Raw genomic sequence first — 23,453 nt, forward strand, 5'->3', positions numbered from 1 at the left:
TTTCAGCTTTCTGTGTTTATGTTGAATGCCTTTCAGCGGCACAGGAGGACCCTTTGTGTTTGATTAACATAAGTTATAGTCATTGCTTAAGGAGTGGTGAAGTGTCAATGTCTGAGGTACAAGGCTGTGTTAATTATTGTCATTGTTTGACTTGTGAGGTAATTTATTCGTCCTTTATTCTCTTCATGTTGTTGTTATCTGGTTTGTTCTCTAGTTTCTCGTAGGTCCGTGTGGGATGGGCACCTTTCTGGTGCATGACACGTCAAAATAAACTACTAATATTTGTGTGTTCTATGGTACTAATTTAAAGTTATTGTGCTTTCCCTGAGTCATATATTAAATGCTACTCAAAGCTACATCTGCACTACTGCAATGTACCTTACTGTAATATTTGACTGCTGTATCTTCAGATAAAATGCAGATGAAGCTTTCAGCAATAATTATTCTATTGTATAATACATGAAACACTTTTTACTGCTTCATTAAAACTTTTAGTATATTAAGCTAACACACAACAGCTCTAGTACTTGTGATATCTTATTCACACGGTCTTATTGCTACGTCAACTTCAACATAAAAGATCTGAACACTGCGATTGCTCTGAATCTGTTTTTTTTTGTACACTGCTGTGGTTAGAAGATAGCTGGTAAGTGAGCCAGTTCGTGGACAGTAAAGGGGTCTTCGATAGATATTGGCACATGGCCTTTCATAGTTAAGAGAAATATAAGTAGAAGGAAAGTCTGGTAACCTCCTGATCACACAAGCACAATGTTTATTTTATTAATACTCAACATTCACTGTAAGTATCCTGCACAGAGGCACAATTAAATCTGTTCTTTGTCTCCTGTGGATGACTTCACTGATGTGAAAAGACCAGTTGGACATCAAGGACTACATGATACAAATAGCCTTATACTTGACCAGACTGAGTCACTTCCACTGCAAATATAATTACATACAGTAATATAATATTGTGTCAGTTAATAAATACCTTGTTTCAAGCTTTTCTGGGTGATCTGGTTGGTACACTGCAGCATGGTGCTTATTATTTTTTATAGCACACAAAGACTTTTGCTTGATTCTAGCCAGATGCAGCCAGTTAATTACAAGCTGCCAAGACAAGATGCGTTGTGCGGTAGCAGGCTTAACTGCAAAGTTATGCATGTTATATTTAATAAAATAACAATACTTATAGGCCAATTAACTGTTCATTATCTCTGTTATATCAGATTAAAAAGAAGAAATAAACTATCTATCCTCACTATCCACTTTCATTTAATCTCTGTTAATGACTTTCTCCTCCTTTTCATCTCTTTTTTTACCCCCGTCCCAAAGTGCCTCCTCAGGGGGCGTCTGAAAACACCCGAGATCACCGCCATTTACCGTGGAGGCCTTTACCCTCCACAGCAATTTAAAACTGCTGTCTAGTCATTGTGTTCGCCTGCACTGCCAGCTACAGTCTGACCTCACATTCATACTAACCAGGGGAAAAGGTGTCACACAGCTAACAGTACGCGCTGAAAGTGGGAGCTTTGCGAAAGGCTGCATGTGTGAGAAGAGAGCAGCTACACTGCATGACATGTATAACTGCAAACATGTACAAAATCAATCTAGATATGTCATGATAATGTTGCTTGAAAATCTGTTTTGAAATCAGGTGACAGACACTCCAGGAATAAAATATCTTCCCTTTGAAGGTCTCTTTTGAGAATGAAAGCCTATAAGATGACATATACTGTATATAACAGGACATCTCAAATTTATGTAGCTTCTTTCATTCATCATCCTTTCTTTGGATGATGACTGAAAATGAAATGTAAATAGCTTCTTGAAACAGATGGCTTTTTGTACGGTGAGACTCTGCTGTGACACTGTGAGGGGAGGCAAACACATAGCGGAATCATGGAGAAGGTCGCCCTCAAGTGGCCACTTTTATACTGACAGAAAAACACACCATTGATAGAACATTTTAGTGCTTGACTTGCTCTTATTTTTAGAAAACATAATCAGTTTAAACCAGCATGGATGTGAGATCTTTTAGAGTTATTATGTGAGAATGAATACATTTTGGGCGATGTTGCTGTCATTGGGTTCTGGAGAAAGGGAGTAAGCCCACATGGTCCAGTGGAGATGCTAATTGAAACCATAGAATCTGGGAAATAGGAATAGTAATAGTAAAATAAAGGGAAAATGGTGATAAAACAAGCTCTCAGACTCAGAGAGAATTACCATAAAATATAGCAAACAACCAAATAAGAGGTGTCAAAATAAGTGTTAAATGACAGTTTTTAGTTATGCATTTGGAGGCCTTTTTACATGATAAACTGCAGTTCAACAGAAAAACAAAATAAAAAAAGCTGACTTTGTTTTGTTTATTTTTTTTATGAAGTGGTGTTAAATTCTTGTTGCTAAATTTGGTGGAGTCAAACCTCCCTCCCTTACCTGAAGAAGTAGATGGTACTTAAGGACTCTCTGCATGGGGACAACCAGCAGATCTCTCAGCGTAAACCTCCCATAGTTCGCTCTCTTCGAGCACTCCTGGAACGATACAACACATAATGTATATTTCAGCTGCATTGCATCATTAAAAAACATGACTACAGTAGTGCTCGTTTGTCAAAGAACAAAAAAATTATGTAATTTATAACTGCATACTGATGCACCTTGTCCTGTATGTTTGGCCCTGTTTTTTTGCAATTGATTGAACATTGATTCCTGTTAATTTTTCAGGAACATGCACTTGTGTTTAAAATGTGTTATTTGAAATTTTGACATTTGTATATTTTCTGCAAAATATTTATAAATATTTTAAGTCTGTTAAAGTTGGAAAGAACACAACACATAGATGAAATCATGTATCTGCAATGCACAAAATAAACACTAGAGGCTGCTATGACAATATAGATCCTCCTCAGGTAACACACCTCCAGCTTCAGACGCACATCCTCTTTCTCTTTGCAAATTAGGTCCAAAACAGCGATGGCGATCTCCACCCGGCTGCAGTATATCCCATAAATGAGCAGTCTGCAATTCAGAGGAGGGAGAGTTTGGAGAAAAGAGCTGTGTTTGCAGAGGGCAAGAAAGTGAAAGTCATAACACTTACCTGACAACTATCAGTACTATTCATAACATGCTGCTATCATGTGGCTCTTGGTTAAGATCTTATCAAGTGATATCTTGATTTAGAACCTGTTGCATGACAGTCATCTACACAGCATATGACTGAGAGGAAATCCTTCCTCTAATACGGCAGATTATGTCTCATAAGAGGGTGTCAGTCTTATTCTAAATCCACTCATCATGTCTTAAAGTGCTTCCAGTTTAACCCTGAATTTTATGTGTAACTAGTAGAGATAACTGTGCAAAATGTGATCCTTTTAAACCCAAATACAGCAAAAAGATGAGAAAAATGGCTGAAAGATTGTGTGTAAACAGTTCCACAGTTTGAAATGTTAGTCATTAATGTAGTAAAAATGTCTGTCTTTGTATTCCAATGACAATGCATCACTATGTTTATGACAGTGTTAGCAAAATGTAAGAGAAAGAACAGGGACCCACTAAGCCATAAACTGAAACTCGCTACAGTAGTTAAGGTAATTATGGAGAAACAACTGCACAAAAAGGGTGAAAAATACTAAAAGTCTATTCAGTCAAAACCTTCTAAATAAATGCACCTCATGACACTCAAATAAGATAAAACTTTAAGCAAATTGCATTAAAAGTGGATTTTGGGATTTTCCTGCGACCTCAAAAGAGTGTAAATTATGTTGTTGATGTATGAGTACCTGTCTTTGTAGTCGATGAAAATTTTGTAAAGATCTAAGGCATTTCTGTGTAAGATGGAGTCCTGCAGGTCAACCATCAGGCTTTTGTGAACTTTAACCAGGTCCTGCAGGAGAAAGAAGACATCAGTATCTGAAGATTTAGTTTTGTCATGTGACGAGAGAGGCAACTTGGTGGACTTACAGGGATGTTGACAAAAACTTTGTCAATTTCAGCCGCAGAGAAAAAATTCTTCAGAGGATTCAGGAAAAACTGGAGAGAGCATAAATCATGTGAACAAATGAAAACTGTTTGGTTTGTCTGGCTAGATATCTCACAGACTAAAAATCACCTGAGACAAATCTTTATAATAATCTATAACAAGCAGTGATGTTAATGCAACAGCTTGGGTGCACTCATACTGAAACCAACAACTAACATCACATTAGATGTCAGATGAGAGTACAGTGGCAATACCCCAATGGAAAATTAGGAAATGCATTACAAGAAGTCCCCTGAAATGTCCCTTGAATTGTGTTCATGTCTCCATTTGTATTCACTGACTATTTTAAGTTTCATATCCTCTGTAGTAAAAAAAAAGTAATGCGTAGGTGATTTCACTGAGCCTTGCCACAGATCTTTAATAATTAGCGAACTCAATGTGAAGCTCAGTAAGTAAAAATAAGTATAAATCCCTTACTTAGGTCAGACAGTTTAAAAATCTCATATCAAGAATTCCATGATTACACTTTTTTCATGTAAGAGTGAATGATGTCAGTGTAGTGGAGATTAAAGGAGGTTTGGTACCTTCTCTATAGACTCCAGGGTCTCTGTGTACTTCTCCTCCGTCTGTTTGATCTCCGAAAGGCAGCAGCTCCGAACATCAACCTCTACCTGCTTCTGGGAATACACGCATCTCAAACTTAAATGTTGCACTAATATTGAAAAAACAGTGACTTTATTTTTCCTACAAATACTCATAGGGTTTGTCCTTTACACCCTGAAAAAGTATTGTTTCTTACTTATGTATAGGCTAAAAAGCGCAGAGGTATATTGGAGGAGTAATTTTAGAACAAGAAATGGAGATTTTCAAAAACTGTTCGTTTATGCATTTCCTTACACATTCTCAGAATACAGACATATTATGTAATGTGAATTGTGTGAAAATGTGACATATTTATAGAAATCCTTATTTTTTTCAATTGTGTATCTGATCTTTGTGGCATGCTCGTGTGTGACAGTACTTAAGGGGGCTACACAAGGGTGCCAAGTATGTACTGATTATCTATTTATTTGTTGTATCTGACATCTACTCCTGTTTGTGCGTAATTGTATGTATGGTGTACATTGAAGAAACTTGTCATTTAAAAGACAGATAAAGTAGTCTGAATATGGAAGTGTATTTCACTTTTAAAATGTGATGCATGTAAACTGTGGTCTTTTTCTAGTTCAATAGTGTGTTATTGTCCTCTTTAAATGGCATTATCAATCCTACATAATTATGGATCAACAATAGATTAAGTATTTGATCTTTCACATTTGTTCAGTCCAAAGCTTTGAGTTTGGGGGCAGAAATATCAATTGGTAAATACCTGCAAAATATTAATTATTAACATCTTATAACTTTACTTTGTTGATCTGTTTACCAAGAATAGTGCAAATGGTTGACTTCTTTGTTATACCAGCAGCCCATGCTGATGCTAACATTAAAAAAATGATCCCACGTTTTCATGGACTCATCTGATTATATCATCTGCATGACATTACAGCACATTAGACAGATAGCAGCAGGGTAAACTGGAAATAACAATGGGCCCAAAGAAGATCCCTGTTGTGCTCACAGTTCATAATGGCGCTGAAAATCACAAAGAATTGTTTGAAAGTAATTTATTGATATTTTTATTTTTTAAAGACTCTAAAATAAAACATATAGGTTGTTTGGCAGGAGATGATTCCATACATTAAACTGTACCAGATCAGAAACTGAACTTAAAATTTGACCAATGAGTACAATACAGCTAACTTTTTTAAGTATTCTGCCCAACAATGAGTGCATCTTTATGTATATGTGTGTGTGTGCATGTGTGTACCAGTGGGGGTTGCTGCTCAGTCCTCATGAGGTCTTCATAGATCTCTCCTCCTGCATTGTCTTCTTCTAGCCCGTAAACTGCTGCGTACAAATCGTCCTCATCCTCTAGAGCATTCTCGCTATAAGTCAAATGACCATGAGCACACACATTAATATATTTAAATGTGATGAATGTCAGCCACAAGTTACTTATTGAGTTGTGAAAGCAGCGAGGCAGCAAACTATGGAAATATAATGCAACACCCAATGTTGAAATGCAAACATAAATAAAATTGTCCTCTGTTTTAATAAAACATATACTGTAATGTATACTACATGAAGACTAAGTACTTGTTTTCTCATATTCATTAAGACATCATTCATTTTTAATCCCTGCATGTATTGGAAAATGAATACTTTCAAAAAGTTGAATTCAAAATTCAAAGAAAACACACTCTGAAACTGTAACATGACACGGAAATAATACAAATAAGATATCTATTTGAAGACCCCCATCTTTTTCATTTACCAATCAAGCTGTCAACAGCACCCATTCTGAATCTTGATGTGGGTGGTTTGCAAGCACTCAGCAAAAACATGCAGAATTACTCATTTGTTCCCTCTGACAGTAAAAGAGAAACAGACCCAAGCCTTTTACCAAAACATGTGGGTGTCAGACCCCTGGAGAGCATGGATGATGAGCAGAAATAATCATGCTGTATCAACACCAGTAATGGCCCCACAGAGAGGAGCCTCATACATACTCAATCAAGTCTTCCAGATTATTGTAAATGTCCTCGTCTTTCAGGCTTTCCTCAGTCGGGAATGGCCTGGAAATGACAAAAAAGCAGCGTGAGGTTCAGTGTTCAGCAGAAAGAAACACCGAAAAGAGACTGTTATTAAAGAGGGACTTAAGCCAGGGAGCTGACTTATGATGTTTTAAAGTATATTCAAAAATCAAGTCCAGCTTAATGTCCCCTAATGTGGCATAAAAAGAACACAACTCGGTCTCATATAGGTGTGACAAATATCCTGATTTATCAAATATCCTGATTCCATCAGATACTGTATGTCTTTTTTTGTTAAATCACAGGAGAAGTGTTTTTCTTTCATTGCTGTCTCTGTCTTTTTTATATATTCCCCTTGTTCGTGGTCGTGTTTCTCATTTCTTGTCACAAAGAAGACATTGAGTAAGACTGGGAATTAGTGGATGAGATGTGGTCATGTGGCTGCAGTGTCAGCACAGGGTCAGTAACTTTGGAGTGCAGACAGAGGTTGCGGGATTGCAGGACATCTTCTCTAAAATATGTTGGCATATTTTCCTTAAATTAACACAGAGTTCAATAACTTTATAAAGCCATTGAACTCTGTGTTTCTGTTTTAACATTATTTTGTCACTCACTTGAATCCTCGTTGCTGTGCAATTGTTGTGTACGAGAGCTTGGATAGGGTGTCCATGACCTAGTAAAAAAAGAAAAAAAGATAATATTCAAGTTTTTTAAATGACAGAGGATGAAAAGATGAAGGAGAGATGGGCAGATAGAGTAAGAGAGTAAAGAGGGTTTGGATGCTAATGCTGTGCTGGAGAATTACCATAATTAAAACTTCCAAACCTTTATTATAAAGCTTTTTCCTAGCTCTCGTAGCATTCTTGCTACCTGGACAAGATGAGACACTGGAGGGTCTAAATAAGGGGTGTCAAACTAATTTCAGTTCAGGGGCCACAGACAGCCTGAACTGATCTCAAGTTGGCGGGACAAGTAAAATCATAACATAATAACCTATAAATAACGACAACTCCGAAGTACAATCTGTAAAATTTCACATTTAATGAACTATATTCTTACAAAAACAGCTGTTGTATTTTTCTCTGTCTCATTGTGGGCCAAATATGATATTTTTTAAGCACTGAAACCTGCTGCGAACACACCAAGTACACAGGTTTCCCATTCACCTCACACAGAGTGTAATGTTTACTGCAATAGAACAGAGATTATAATAATGAAGAAGGTAAAGTTGACTAGTTGGACCCTCCTGCTCCAGCATGAACAGTTTGCTTGCTGGACAAAAAATGTGGATACTGCTCCTACTGTTTACATATGAACTTTAGTGTTGATTGAATCTTGAAGTGCTCTAAAAAGTCTATGAAATTCAACCAAATTATGAAAACTGTAAATATTATTTTTCCTCACTTTGAGAAAAAAGTCCTGGGGCACAGTTCAGGTGCGCTCTGTCAGCCGCTTGATTGTATGCAAGCTGCAGATGACAAACTTGAAATAGTAGTTACTTTTATTGAAAAATAGCAGTTAATGTCTTCTTTGCACTTTTTCACTTTGCAAAGTCATCCCGCGGGCCGGATTGGAACCTCTGGTGGGCCGGTTTTGGCCCGCGGGCTGTATGTTTGACACCCCTGGTCTAAATGCTAAATTACCCCCTTGGGTAATTAAAGCTAGATTATCTAAACTGAGTAAGCTAAAACATAAAGTGGTTGTAGGGTAAAAGAAAAGAAATACATAAATTATTAAACAGTAGAGAGACATAAAAGCAGACCATATTTTTCATTTAGCTGTCCAAATTATTAGTTGAACGCAACAGCTGTGACTTTCCAAAAATTAAACCCTAAAGACAAAGCAGCTAACATGTTAATTTAGCAAAAATTCAGCAACTCCCTTTTTAAGCCCTTGTAAGCCATCTTAAGGCAACAGCACTAAAACCTTCATACAAGCAATGACATAGCAACAATAGCTACGTCATACGTCACACCCCATCTAGTTGCCATCAGCCTGATGTGCTCTAATGAAAAACAGAGTGCACAGCTAGCAGCATTTTAGCTAGCACTAAGAAACAACAAACTTTGAATTTGAATCTATGGGGTGACCTATGCAGCATGCATCTTCTTCTCTGTCGTCTTATACAGCATTTAACAGCTAAAAAACAAAAGACAAGAGACTGTAGCTGTGGTGGGAGCTAACAATGCAACTAGACAGCTGCAAATAAAGCTTCTGTTACAGAAGTATGACTGAAGAACAAATAACTGACTCAATTTCAGGATGTATTCACTTGAGCAAAAAGCAACCAATGATTAATGTCAATGAACATTTCAGCCTGAGTGTAACCTCACAGAAAAATAGAACGTTAATAAACTCTTTCCAGATCTCACTCTTCTTCGTTCTGTTGTAATGTGAGAGGTAAGTAGTCATTTGTAAGGCATTCTTTTTCCTCCCATCCCCTAATGATTATCTTTGACTTGTAAATGTCATATAATATATTTTGCAGAACTTAACTAATGGATAACCTTTGAACTGACAGTGACAGACAAAGGCAAGCAGGGGTCGCAGGAAATGGTCATGTAACCCCAGACACTTAAACCGTTGCGACAGAACGTTTGTGTGTGAGTGTGAGTGTGTGTGTGTGTGTGTGTGTGTGTGTGTGTGTGTGTGTGTGTGTGTGTGTGTGTGTGTGTGTGTGTGCGTGCGTGTGTGTGTGTTGTGGAAGTGTTTGAGTGACAAAAAGAGACTAAAAGAAGGTGAAAAATAGCTTTGATGACAGACCTGCTCTGTTTACTTTTTACCTTGTAAAGCACTTTGGCCAACACTGGTTGTTTTTAAATGTGCTATATAAATAAAGTTGACTTGACTTGACTTGACTTATAAATAAAACAATCTCAAAACAATTACAAAATATCATCGAAATGAAAATTAAACCTTTCAGTAAGCAAGTCGTGTTTTTCCCTGTCACATTTTATATACATACATCTGGATATACACTACTTAAAGCTTGTGCATGAATGTTTACCATTTGGTTTAAGCAAGGATTTCCCCCTGCGTGCGATAATCCTACATTAGTTGCGCTTTTATGTGCCTGCAACCACAAATGACACTGGAGAGCTGGACTGATCACAACTCCAGCAACAGGAAATTGTGCAAGAGTAATCTTTAGACTGGACATCAATTTGAACCAGTCTGATAAACCGTCATCACCGACCAGACAGATCAACCACAGAATGTTAATATTTACTGTACTGAGCAGTTTAGGGAAAAAACACAATCCAGTCTTTTGAATGCTAAAAGAAAAACGTGAAGGTAAAAGGAAAGTCAGCTCACAGTCCCCAGGAAACAGTCAGAACTAGAATGTTTGCATCAGGAGGATGTAACTAATGCCTGGATTAGCATGAGACAGAGAATCATCTGATTGATTCTCTTTGTGTATTTTCCAGTGGCTTTCAATAAGCTTCTAGTATCAACTTTCTAGTTTACTCTGTTCTTGGTTCTTTTTATTACAGGCATGGTTTAAAGTGATACTAGATGGGGTAAGATAAAACAGCCTGTCTATCTGCAGTGTCTCTCCTCTTCCTGTGTGAATGTGTTCTGTGGCTTTGGCAGATGAACAGGTGTTCATGTGACTTGTAAGAGAAGTGTTTGTTGAGTGAGCAATTAGCTTTCAATTTTCAAAGGGACCCTATATCTTCTGAAGTTATTTACAGCAGCTAAAATAATGTCTTTCCTGTTACAAAACCAAACAAAGACTCTGAAGTGAGATGATTCCACTTATTTGAAATGTGGGGTTGTGCTCCTGCAGCAGCCCTGATATTACAAGACAAGATAACTGAAAAACATTTTCTCTTAAAGGTCATTTGATTCAACAAACTACAATGCTGAAAATTATCAGCATTGCATTTTCATTTGTCTTTTACTTGGAAAACATTATGTAGTAAGAGATTACATGAATGACTTGATATCTGTGGTATGCTTGCAAAAAGACCTTTGGCAATACATGTGTAATTTTCACTCTGCTCCACCTATCACAGCTATTGTAACCAATTTAACACCTGTAAGAACTGAAGCTATGCAGGGGACGATCAGTTATTGTTTAAAGACGGCTAGTTCTCAGGAAAATATAGTTCTGAGAAATAGGGGAAAACCATATTATTTGAATAAAAAAAAATACATATTCATATACTATTTATTACAGAATTGTAAATTGTCTTCTAAGCTACCTTAAGAACTTGTTTTTCTCACACCTGCTTTGGCTGATGATCTGACACTTAGTTTCAGCCCTGACTTGAGAGGCGAAGCCACAAGCTGAGCTGAAGTCCAACCACTGTGGTGAGTGTGGCCCCGTTGCAAAAAATCCCCAGAGCAACACAAAAGTTGTACCAGAAAGAATAAAAGTTGTAACGTTATCTTACAGATCCGACTGCATTTCTCACTCTCCTAAATGATACAGATTCAGATTCAGAGTTGTTGTCATTTGCCATGTTAAAACAGGCAGACACATTTAGAGGTTGACATATATAACAACAATAGTTAAATCTCATAGCCTTTCTTTTAAAAATCTCAAACACACAATGTGCTAGAAGAATCATGCTGGTCACATCTGTGCAAAAAAAGTGGCACAAGGAGCTAATCTAGCTTTATGATGTGTGTGACTTCTTCTCTGTTATTTCCCAGCAGGGTATTTAACAGAAATAGAAGATCAAACAATTTGAACATAACGTTTCTTATTTTTTAGTTAGTGAGAACAGAAGGAATTTACAACTTTCTGACCCCTGTTTCTAGTTTTCATGTTAAGTAAAGCTAACCGCCTTCAGGTTGCACCTTTACATTTACCCTACAGATGAAGGCAGGGGCATGTCCACACTTTTAAAAACAGGGTGGTTCAACTGGGGCCCTGACTTTTGTAGGCATGAACACAAATGAAAAGCATTTATTTACTCTTTCTGTCTCCATTAATTAAATCTACTTTCACTACTGACATTTAAGTATCATACATTTGTTATATATATCCCTGTGTATATTCTTAAAACTTTAAAAAGTATCATCACCTTAATTCTTTAAGGTCTCAAAAGATGTATGTAGGAAGGAACAATTTAAAGTACCACTGAAAACAAACGTATTACACTTAAAATGCAAGGAAAGCTAGCAGCAGAGTGTTGCATCACAGACCGAATACTGCAATTATTTTTACAAAAGCTCGGCCTCTGACATGACATAGTTTGCATAATCATACGCTAAATACCACATAATCATATACGTCACATGCATAATTAGTTGCAGAGTTGGGGATCGCAAATCAGATTTCAAGGGGGACCATGCCTCGCCTGGTAACCCCTTCATCATCATCATCGACAATCTTTATTTATATAGCGCCAACTCACAACAAATGTTATCTGAAGACTCTTCACAAAAAGAGCCAGTCTAGATTGTACTCTATGTTATATTATTAACAAAGACCCAACATCAAGACAGGATAAGATCCAGTCTCATCGAGAGTCTTAGTCTTATCCCATCTTAATCCACCACGAGCAGATCACTTAGCAAGTTACAGTGGCAAGGAAACACATCCTTTAACAGGCAGAAACCTCGAGAAAAAACTGATTTGTGTTGAATAGCCATCTGCCTAAACCATATTGGGATTGGAAAGGGGGATAGAGGGAGAAGCAGATTTTATTTTCAGCTGGACAGAGACTGCCTTCTCCCTTCATCCCTCTGGCATTTCCTACATACAGTCTGGCTGCCCAGGGTGAAGCCTGTAGTAACTCAGCAGGGAATGTAGGTTAGAGAGCTCCCATTCGATATTCATTGGACTAATACTCAGTCAACGGGCACAGTTGGCACAGATCAAACCAAGTGGATTACACTGGCTAAGATTTGAGATGTTCTCTTTTGGATGTTTTCTGAAAAATACGGAAGAGATTGAATATTTCTTGTTAGACTTTCTGACCCTTCCTGGGACCAGCCAAGTGGCTGAACCTACAGACGCTTGTTTTTTTAAACTAATGATGCAGCGCAATCTTCCCCCCTCCGGAAGCTTGTTTGTTTGATGGACATCCCTTGAACATGGCTGAGATTATGCAGCCCAGCCTGGATGTAGTGTACATATTTGCAGGCAGCACCTCCCCTATGGGATTATCAGCAGCCAGATTAACTGGAAGCTTCTTTAGAACACAACACACTGAAGTGAAAGAAAAGAGAGCCTGTGTGGGAAACTACACGCAAAGCTCCATATGCAATATCTCACTCTGAGAGGGAACCAATGAGTACTGTCTACTCTATAGGGAGGTGAATTTGATTTTTTAATGATGCATATTTAGCCTGATCAGAGGACATTTGATGCTTTTACCTGGATAACATTTATTTCATCATTATTCTTTCAAATCTAGAGTTCTTGAACTACAGCTGTATAGGCAATATTGTTTAATATATCACTGGTACATACAATATCTGCTCTGACAAATTAATTGTATTACAGAGACACTCAGTAAATCTTGTTGATGCAATCATAAGGCTTATACTGATTTAATTCTCTGTATCTACATGTACTCAAAAAAAGTTTGAATGTGGATAAAGATAAAGGGAGCACATTGATATAAAGAAATGCTTCAGGAACAAATAAAAACCTCTAAGACAGAAATGCTCAAACAGCTTACATTGCTTCAAGACAAAGTTATGCACCAACTGCACTGAACTTAGGCAATGTTGGAATAGGGGATGGTCAGAGTGAGTGTGCTTTCTTCTGCAGAGTTAAATAAGGCTCCTTTGCTGTGAGCAAGTAACGTTGCAGTTATAAAGGAGCACACTAAAAACCCACTGACCTGGCAACAGTCTGTACACAAACTAAACCAGCTCCCACAATAACACAGCAATAAAAAGCAGGCGACCAATCCGTGCAGAAAGTGCAGCAGAAAAATGCAGGGACAGGGAATGGGTGGACGAATGTTGAATACTTTCAAACAACCACACCCACACACATGTAATGTCACCATGAGAGGTACAGACGTCACAACTACATACATTCAGTCAGATTAACCTAAGAGTGTAAAAAGATCTGTGTACAGCGTCAGTACAAAGTCAGTAATGAGTATTTGCGCAATGTTGAAAAGATGTCTTGCTTTGGGAGGTTGCCTTTACCTGTAACTCAGTGCATACTGTACTGGGTTGTTCCAAATCTTAACACTGATTTCACACAACAGCACGTTTTTTTGTTCATCTGAAAAGTACTTACATGCAGTGTTACTGAATTTATTTGTATCACATCTAAATATTAGAAGCCTCAAATCAAGGGTGTCACGTAGGTGTAACTTTCTGCATTGCTGACTTTCTCCTTTTAAGCACCACAACGTGATTTTCTTAGCTTTAAAATCTGAAAAAGCAACACTCAACAGCTTCTCTGAAAACTAGAAAGGTGTCAAATCCTGATTAAATCATTACAATTACAGAATAAGGAGGCAAACAGAAGACGATAGAACAGACAGCAAAGAAGAGAAAAAGAGAGGTCTGAGCATTTGCAGGAGAATATTTGCATATGCGATAGTAACACAGGATTGCTACGTGGTGTTATGACAGGAAATCATGTGGATGTAGGTGCTACCTTTCCAAAGTCTCGAACGTCAAAGAGATCAAAGGCTTCAAATAAGTCACTCTTCTTTATTCCGAAGACGTCACAGCAACACGTCAGGAATGTGCGGATGTTCTTCAAGCACAGGAACTGCAAAGAGAAAAAGATGATGCTCATAAAATCTGCGCCAATGGTGTCCGTATAGCTGCACTATTCCAATTTTTTGGAATCATGTTGAAATGGGTAAATATTTACTGAATAGTCTAAAGGTTTCATGTAAACCTACATGGGTCTGTTCCTGGAAATGACAAAAAGAGGAAAACATATCTTTGCAATATGACTATATAGAATCTATAGAATATAATCTGATTAACACCGTGCTGAGTTACAGGGTACATTTGACCACATAACATCTATCCACGATTAGTCTGGGTCTCAGAATTCTCAGTGTACCGCAACATTGAAATGTGAAAGAAAACACTGCAGAAACAGCGTCATAATAAAAGGTTTTTGATACTGGGGGAACTTTTAGCAACAATGAAGTAGTTCCTGTTATCAGCAGAGGTGTGTTGAGAGCAGGATTGTGAACAGTAAAAGCAAATATCTCTTTTTAGCTATAAGGAGATGTGGCTTTTGAATGTTGTAAATGTATTCTGTTATGATTTAAAACGTAGGTGTACGTGCCTCTATCGCGAAATTCTAATGCTGATATTTGTCTGTTTTTCTGTGTCCACTTGTTTCTGGATATCTGTAAGGCAAGATAAATACCACTATATTCTATTTCTAGAAGGATGCACCTCTTGATTATTTTTTAATCTGAATAATTTGTATCAAGAAGTCACAGAGAACTTTGAGTCACTCAATGTGTTCTTTTGGCGTCACTTCCTAAAGGATCTTTGACTCAGTGATGAGACTTCAACTAATCAACTTATTAAAAGATAAAGTTCACTTGGAAAAAAATCCACCGTTAATGAAGTGTACGTGATGACTCAACTCCAAAGTGCGTCTGTGGTCATTTGCAGTACAAACAGAGCTGTAGAGAGATTCTACAGAACAGATAGGCTGCTTTTTATCACGTCAGCTCATCATGGAGACGCCTGTAATCACTCAGCCCCCTGGGGCCCTGTTAGTCTGTGGAGGAAGTGCATGAACATGGCAGCTTAACACCTCACAAGCTTCAAACTCCTGACTGCTATCACAGCTTTGGTGCATATACACTTTCTTTTACATATAGGCGAAGAATAAATACTGCACAGTAGGCTTAACGGATTAAAAACTCTATCGTCAAAGTGCATCTCGTTCTTTAGAAATTATGATTCAAATGTTTCCTGATGTGTTTTTTTAATACCATTTGTGTTGCTCTGATATCAGCCTTACTATTGAACTTCTATTTTCTAGCTTCTGCCTTTATTTGTTCCTCATATTGATGTTTAGAGGCACTGCTTTTTCTGAGACTGAAGGGAGATTTACTTTAAACATCAGTTGTTCTCTCACTTTCTCAAAAAGTATGATGCAGAATTAATACTGACTTCCTTTAATTTATCATTTTACTGTCACAATCCACGTTTTGAATTTGCTCCAAGGCCAATAAAAACTCTACTTCCACATGCATTTCCTCTGACACACGCCTCTGATGCCGTCCACTCCATTACCTTCATGCTCTTGCCTCCATTTCCTCAGATCTTAGGTCAGCAGGGCACAATGAAAGGGCCATTTAAAAACTGAAGCCCACTGACATACATGCCTCTCTGGGACCATAACTCAGATGGCCTACAGCTGCAGGCTAGTGCTAGCTATTGTCCCACACACTGTGCCCTCAGTTTGCTTTCACTGTCCATCAAGAACATAAAAGATGGGCAGACGTGCACTGACAGAGAAAACGCACGACACTGCAGTTTGCAAGATTGATGCATGGAGAGGAATCTGGTTCTAATTTGTTACAGAGGCAGAGATCTTTTTAAGCCAAACTGATTATTTCAACAAGATGTTTATTGTAGCCGTGTAGTTTCTTACACATTTGTGACATCAACTAAAATAATGTTTTATATGTACTCTTCAAATCTAATCTGTGGAGTTAAATAAGAAGTAGGGACCTAATGTGTTCAAACATTTTCATTTGTGTGCCTATATTTTGGTCTTTTATATCAAATTTTATAAAACATAGATTTTTGTATTTCGTAATAGGGTGTCTCCTTTTGGATTTAAGACAGTGTGAATTTTGTAGTGTTCCTCTTCAGTCTTTACTATTTATCAATCTGATTCTAGGAGCAACACACATAAGTTCCTGTGTATCTGTACCATTCAGTACTTGTGTAACAAACACATTTATTCTGTTCTACTTGGAACCAAACGTGTTCAAAGTCTGACCTCAATATACATTAATCATATTGTATCAGCAGATATGTACATTTCTGCTGATATGTACAGCCGATAAAGTGACACATTAATTATGCACATGCAATGACAGCTAATTCAGCCAACAATGGCTGAGGATATTCTGAATTGTTGTAAAGAGAAGGCATAGCTATTTGCAATGCTTTTGGAGCACAGGTGATACAACACTACCAATAATTGTGCATCTCAAGAACCGTCATCCCAAATGGCACTAAAAGTTTCTGAAAAGTTATCATGCACCAGCAAAAATGTGTCAACAGCCTCTGCTTCAGTTCTTCAACAAAGTACAGATATAAAGCACTGACCTTTTAATATAAAAGAGCCTTGCTTTGTCTTCAGTCACTGAGAGTATGAATTTGAATGATCCTATATATTTTCATATTCCAAAGCTAACGTTGTAGTTATGCATATTCATGAGAAAGCAAACATCTGTTTGTGACCATGGAAAGGAATGACCTATAGCTAGATTTAGAGACAGAGGCAACGTGTGTTGCTGATCATCTAATCTGATGGGTGAAAGTTGACCTTTCTCAAGTTTAAGTTAAAATTGTGATTCCCATCTAAGGAATTCCTTTAACTCCTCAATCAGTATTGAGAGAGCTATTAACTTAGAGTCTTTGTCATCCCCATTATCTTAGTCATGTCACTGAATAGTCATTGCCCTGCCTTATTTGATCCAACTGTTATCAACAATGATACTGTTGTGTATAAATCATCAGATAAAATTCCAGTCTCTACCTCTCGGACTTCAGAAGAAAACCTCTCACACTATCAGAGAAGCAGAGAATCAAATGTTGTTTGTCTAGTTACGTTTGTTTCTAAAACAATCAGACTGTCACAATAAGATTAATGGTTAAATCCTCGTACAGAAGAGAGCTCTTATTCTATATGAAAAATAAAGGGAAGAGTGTGTATATATCAGTATCAGACTAAATTAATTTGAAAGTATCTCCATAGCAAATATTTGAAAAAATCCAATATCATGCATTCCTAATCGAATGTATCAGACTTCTAAGAAACCCGAATGAAGATCCAACTTCCTGCAATTTGCCGAAAAAAATGAGTAAAAGTTGCTGCACAGAAGATCTTGTCTATATGTGAGTATTTCAGCACTCATGAGAGATTTAACAGTGTTAATTTGCACCCATGGAGATATCTTGATATGAATGTAAATTGTAGTAGTGAAGTTCACATAACACACTTTTCTTTAGCCCTATAACACCTTTATGTAAGCTCTGGTAAGATGGTCCTGTGTGTCAGAATCAGAATCAGAATCAGAATCAGCTTTATTCGCCAAGTATGCTTGAACACACAAGGAATTTGACTTTAGTAAACTGGCTATTATACATATATCTGTAGCTGGTAGAATTTTTTTTTTTTTAAAAAGGATGTTTTTTGTATCCGACTCGTGGCATGTGGCTCAGACTAAGTGTTACAAATGACAGCTAATAACACTGGCTATATAAGGCCTCATACTCAGCTTCTGCACAAGTAATAAAGTTCCCTGGCTAATGGGTGGATCAAAGACAGGATTTTTATCAGGCCTCTCCAGTGGCAGAGGGAGAATTATGGGTAAAGGGAGGTCAAGCCTTTGACCACTCCTTTATGTTTCACAGGCTGAGGGACATTAAAGATTCCCTCAGTTTTAACTGCTTAAAGATATTTCTATTGATGCAGACACATATAGAGTATAGGATTAAATGCCACATTTAGAGGGAATAAACTGATGAAAACATGTCCACATTAAATAGGGGTCTCTGTAGCATTATTTGTCGCATACTATATAGTGACATTTGTCAGTTTGTCAGAAGAAAGAGGAGAAAAATGAAGGTTGGCTCTGCTTTTGTGATGTAGTGCATGACAGATGATAAATTCTCAAAACCATGCCTGGTGCTGCAAAAGATGACACATTCTTGGTTTATATTGAAAGTGAGGAATAGTTTGGAGGAGATAGCATCCCAGGTACTTACTATTGTGTACCCCTGCTTTATACTCTAAGTCTAAGAACTTTAAAATTAGGCTTCTGGATCTGGATCTGCTCTGGTATTATCTTCTAAGGCAATACAAATTGACTGCTAACGCATGTCTTCATCAAAGGTAGAGTTTTGAAGCATATCTGACCACCCTGGAGTCATCCAGTGACAGAATATGACCCTGGGGAAACGTATCATTGCTTAGATACCCTCGCCTGTTATGGTTTATTTCGTTTACTTGCTTTTTCACATCTGGCTAAACTGATCTGAAGAGCTTCCTAACTGTTTCAAAGCACTTCAGCTTGTCCTCTGCTCACATTTCAGCCACAAGTTGCTCTGAAATAAGCGCAGTAACTATTAATACCTGCGACATCTGTGGCCGGAGGTTGATTTCCTTCAGGTTGATGGTGTGAGGTCTCAGGTTGTTGAGCAGCTGGCACATCAGCACCCCGTCCCGCAGGGTTTGCGCCAGGTCAAACACCTGCGCCGAGTCCGCAGTCACTCGGTGGTTCGCGGGCAGCACCTTGCAGCTGATCAGCCACACCGCGCACTGTCTCCAATACTCCATGACGATGGATAGAGGTAAAAACTGGAAGGTAACGAAAACTATTACAACTTGGTCCCCTGTGTTGAGCCTGTTTACGGCATGACAGCTGTGCTCAGCGCGGACAGCTCGCTTTTCTGAACTCGTGCATCGCCTCTGGACGACACACAGAGCTGCAGCAGGTTAAGAGTGAGCTGCACAGCTGGGCCAGGCTGCGTGAAACCCCCCTCTACGCGTGCAAACTTCCCCTTCCTTCTTCTGTGATGTTTCCACAGAGGTGGTCGTAACTGAACAACTTCTGATACGAATTTCCATCAGTAGAATAAAAAACAAGCTCTGCAAAATCCAGAAAGAGGGGTGTTGACATTTGTGTTTGAGGTTTGCGGTAATTCTAATGTCCACTATAAATGATGTGTAAGAAAACTGGGTTTTGTTTCATTTTATCCATAAATCTGCAACTAATGACTTGTTCATCAGAGATAAGAAAAAATACCAGACCAACAAACCAAATCTATAAAAGAAAATCCATATGTGACATGATCAAAAAATCCTCCTGAGGCTGCAACAAGCAAATGTGTAACTAATTAAAACAAGGTCTACTTCAATGATCATGATTGACAAGTAACAATGTCAAGTTGTTGACACTTTTAGTTGTCAATTGACCAATATTTTACACTTATTAAATTAGAGCACTGAGTCAGAGAAATTTACTAAAGAGTAATCCCTTTCCCTCACAGTCTCCCTCTCTCAGCTGACATTCCATGTGGATTAAGAGCATTTGACAGGTGACTTTAATCTGAGTTCTGTGCGGTGTGTATGCTGAGAGGCTGTGATCTATGCAGGGCAGGGGACTAACAGAGGCAGAGAGAAGGAAGTTGCTGCCATGGGATTTACTGTACATCTCTGTCATTAAACCCATGACATAAACACAGGAAGGAAGCTGAGGGATCCCATCTTGTTTTCCCTGAGTCACGGAGCCAGATGTTTCCTTATATTTTGGGCTGGGTCACAGCTATCAGTTAGTGTTGGACAAAGGTTGAGCAGGGAAATTAGCTCTACAGGTCATATTCCATAAAATAAAAATACCCAATTAAGCACAGTATAAGATTTACGAAGAACAGCAACAGAGTATTCATGCAAGTCTAACATAGAGTATTTGATAAACACAAAGTGCTTGTGCTTTAATGAAAAGGATAAGTGCTTAGTGTAGAAATCCACTCTGTTATGCCCTCATCCCAACATTTATGCTCTACTGATAAATTACATAACCTACAGTCACCAGTGAAGCTCAGATGGTAGAGCAGGCACCCCATGTATGGAGGTATAGCCTTCACACTGGTCATTAGATTGATTCCCAATCCCGTCATGATTTTGTGAATGTCATTCCCCCTCCTTTTCCCCATGTTTCAAAATAAGGCAAAAAGCCCCCCAAAATAATCTTTAAAAAAGGGACACAACCTACCATATGACCCCCAATGTCCACCCCTCCAGGCGAGCGCTCACCTTCTGCCATTCGCCAAACACCCAAATAGAAAAGACGGGAGAAAAAACGGAGAGAAGAGTCAGAAGGGAGATGTTGAAATTACTACAGTAAAGATGGAGTAAAGGCGAGAAGCCTATCTGTGCTAGAGCTTACACTCACTGGGTTAAGCTGTACGCTCTACCTACCCCTACTCCATAATAAAGTGGAATAGAGTAGAGATGGGAACAGAAGTAAGCAGATGAGTAAGAAGCAAGATCTTAAACAGAGAACACCGAAGGCAGAGTCCAGGCAAGAAGCTCATCTGAGCTCACACACTGGGTTAGGCTGTACGCTCTACCTCCCCTTAATGCTAAAGCAGGACTTCTTGTACAGAGACTACACAAAGCAAAAAGCCAAACACATTGGAGCATAGCATTTGCAAAAGCTGGCTGTATAGTGGATTGTCCCAAATAGCTGAGGTTTGAAATTAACTTGTCTGACTAGATTGGTAAAAGGTAGGAGAAAGAATTGTGGGTAACTAAGTTATTCTTTAAAGAAAAATATGCTTTTGTAAATTAGGATTGCAAAATGCAAGATGTGCAACCACTCAGTGTGGCTTCATTATGCCAAGTAGATTAATGTATTGCTTGTTAACCTTGCTGAGTGACTCAAAATATTTATCAACATGTATTTAAAGCTGCCCTAATTGATATTGTCATCTCCAAAATGTATTAAATGAGCACGAGTAATATCCATAGACTGTATAAAATATGGACGTAGTATCCGTGACGTTATCCATCTGTTTCTGAAGCGCTGTTTTGAGGCAAATCGTCGGCGGCAGCCATTTTGCTCCTGTGGAGCCAGTGTGACGTAAAGAGGCAGAGTTTGAGCCTCCTAGCCAACAGCCGCAGCGTTCCCACAGTCAGCTGTGCCTCTCATTGGAAGACTTGTAATCTCAATATCTTCGAAATTGCCGCATTATAAAAAAATTCACCCCACCTATAGTGCGTGCCGATCGAGAAATGAGCTATCCAGACTACACTTGTCTTTTGTACCAGGCTGTAAACATGTTTATTTCTTCCGTAAAGATCGGCTTTTTGAATTGTTGTGTATGTGGTTTCCTGTGTTTCTGGAGCCAGCCTCAAGTGGATCCTTGATGAACTGCAGTTTTTAACACTTCCGCATTGGACTCATATTTTTAGACCGGAGGTTGCCGCTTGGTAATATCATATGTAACATAAAAAAATCCATTTAGATATTTCCCTCTGAGTGCCAAATTGTGAGAGCAATTTTTATCTTACAAATCAGATAGGTGGAAACACTACTTCACAGGATTATTCATTTTACTCAATATTGTCTATTAATTTCAGCATTAACTTTTGTGCATTGCCTTTACACTGCTTGCATTGCTTGGCAGTACCTGCATCCAAATGGATTTCAAGCACTTTGTTACTCTAACTGATCTCGTTTCCTTTTGTCTAGATCTTTGCTTGTGTTGTTCTTGTTCTGATAAAAGCATCTGCTAAATGACATTGTAACATTGTAACATTTCTCTAATATCAGAACAAAAAGGGTTAATAAGGTTCAGCTTTTAAACTGTTTATAATGTAAACCTGAAAAAAAAGCATCTGTATTAGCGTCTTCTTTTGAAGACCATCTATATTCAATTCTGGTATGATATGGTGTATGATCCTAAATCAGTGTCAACTACATGCTACTTGAGGACTGAGAGAAGGTGTAAAGCATTCTATCAATCTTTCCCAGGGCTGCTGACAAGACCTTATCTAGCTGAGTAGCGGAGACCCCACCTGAAATCTGTGTGTAGCCATAGATACTTATAAGTTAACGTAGATATGCTAAGGAGACATAAATGGTGAATAAATGCTATTCCAACATGTGCCTGCACATAGCAGTCCTGCATATGTCAGTGTCAAGATCATAGACCGTATAAAATATGGAAGCAGTATCCGTGACGTCACCCATCTGTTTCTGAAGTGCTGTTTTGAGGCCAATCGTCGGCAGCAGCCATATTGCTGCTGTCGAGCGATTTTGACATAAAGAGGCGGGCTAGCCTCCGAGCAAACAGCTACAGTGTTCCCGCCTGTCAATCAAGTACGCTGTGCCTCTCATTGGAAGACTCGTAATCTAAATATCTTTAAAATTGCTGCGTTAGAAAAAAATTCACCCCACCTATGGTGTGTGCCGATCGAGAAATTAACTATCAAGACCAGGCTGTAAACATGTTTATTTCTTCCGTAAAGATCAGCTTTTTGAATTGGTGTGTATGTGGTTTCCTGTGTTTCTGGAACCAGCCTCGAGTGGATCCTCGATGAACTGCAGTTTTTAGCACTTCCGCATGGGACTCATATTTTTAGACCGGAGGTTGTAGCTTGGTCAAGATGGGCCACCCAGTCAAAAAAAGACTAGATACACCCCTGCTGCTGAGCCAAAGCCAAGAGAATTACATCATTTGAAGAGGATGAATGCAAATGTAAAACAAATTGCTAAATGGTAAAAATATTATATTATATTTATAAGTTGTTTTTTTTTTTCTCTCAGGCATGCTGTTGCTGTTTGAGTTGATTATTATATTGCTTATATATCTCCTATTTGTATTCATCCTTATACAAATATCAATAAAGCAAAAATGTTATCACAAAACAACAAATATCATATTATGTATGAACACATATTAAATTATTTTATAATCATTATTATTTTTACTTTATGACTCTCTCTTTTATATTTTATTGTGACTGGTGTCTCTGTTTTGTAGACGTCCGGTGAAAAAAACAACAATCGAGCACGACACCGGAAATGGAGCCACAAAAAATAGAAACTGAACCGTCAAAACATAAACAGCAGTCAACCTTGTGTGCACGCAGCTAGCTTACTTTAAGTCCTACTTTCTGC

General features: G+C 38.2%; 1 protein-coding gene across 1 annotated transcript in view; it reads right to left on the bottom strand.

The window, feature by feature from the left end:
- LOC117826943 (guanine nucleotide exchange factor VAV3-like) overlaps positions 1-23,453 on the bottom strand; it is a 69,444-nt gene that overhangs the window by 39,560 nt on the left and 6,431 nt on the right. The window contains exons 2-11 of the mRNA XM_034703371.1: positions 18,899-19,123; positions 14,201-14,317; positions 7,233-7,291; positions 6,595-6,660; positions 5,853-5,970; positions 4,570-4,662; positions 3,967-4,035; positions 3,786-3,889; positions 2,925-3,024; positions 2,443-2,538 (exon numbers count right to left, since the gene is read on the bottom strand). Coding sequence (XP_034559262.1) covers positions 2,443-2,538; positions 2,925-3,024; positions 3,786-3,889; positions 3,967-4,035; positions 4,570-4,662; positions 5,853-5,970; positions 6,595-6,660; positions 7,233-7,291; positions 14,201-14,317; positions 18,899-19,123 — 1,047 coding nt within the window. The remainder of the gene's footprint in view (positions 1-2,442; positions 2,539-2,924; positions 3,025-3,785; positions 3,890-3,966; positions 4,036-4,569; positions 4,663-5,852; positions 5,971-6,594; positions 6,661-7,232; positions 7,292-14,200; positions 14,318-18,898; positions 19,124-23,453) is intronic.

The sequence above is a fragment of the Notolabrus celidotus genome, chromosome 15, assembly GCF_009762535.1.
Source record: "Notolabrus celidotus isolate fNotCel1 chromosome 15, fNotCel1.pri, whole genome shotgun sequence".
Taxonomy (NCBI): Eukaryota; Metazoa; Chordata; class Actinopteri; order Labriformes; family Labridae; genus Notolabrus; species Notolabrus celidotus.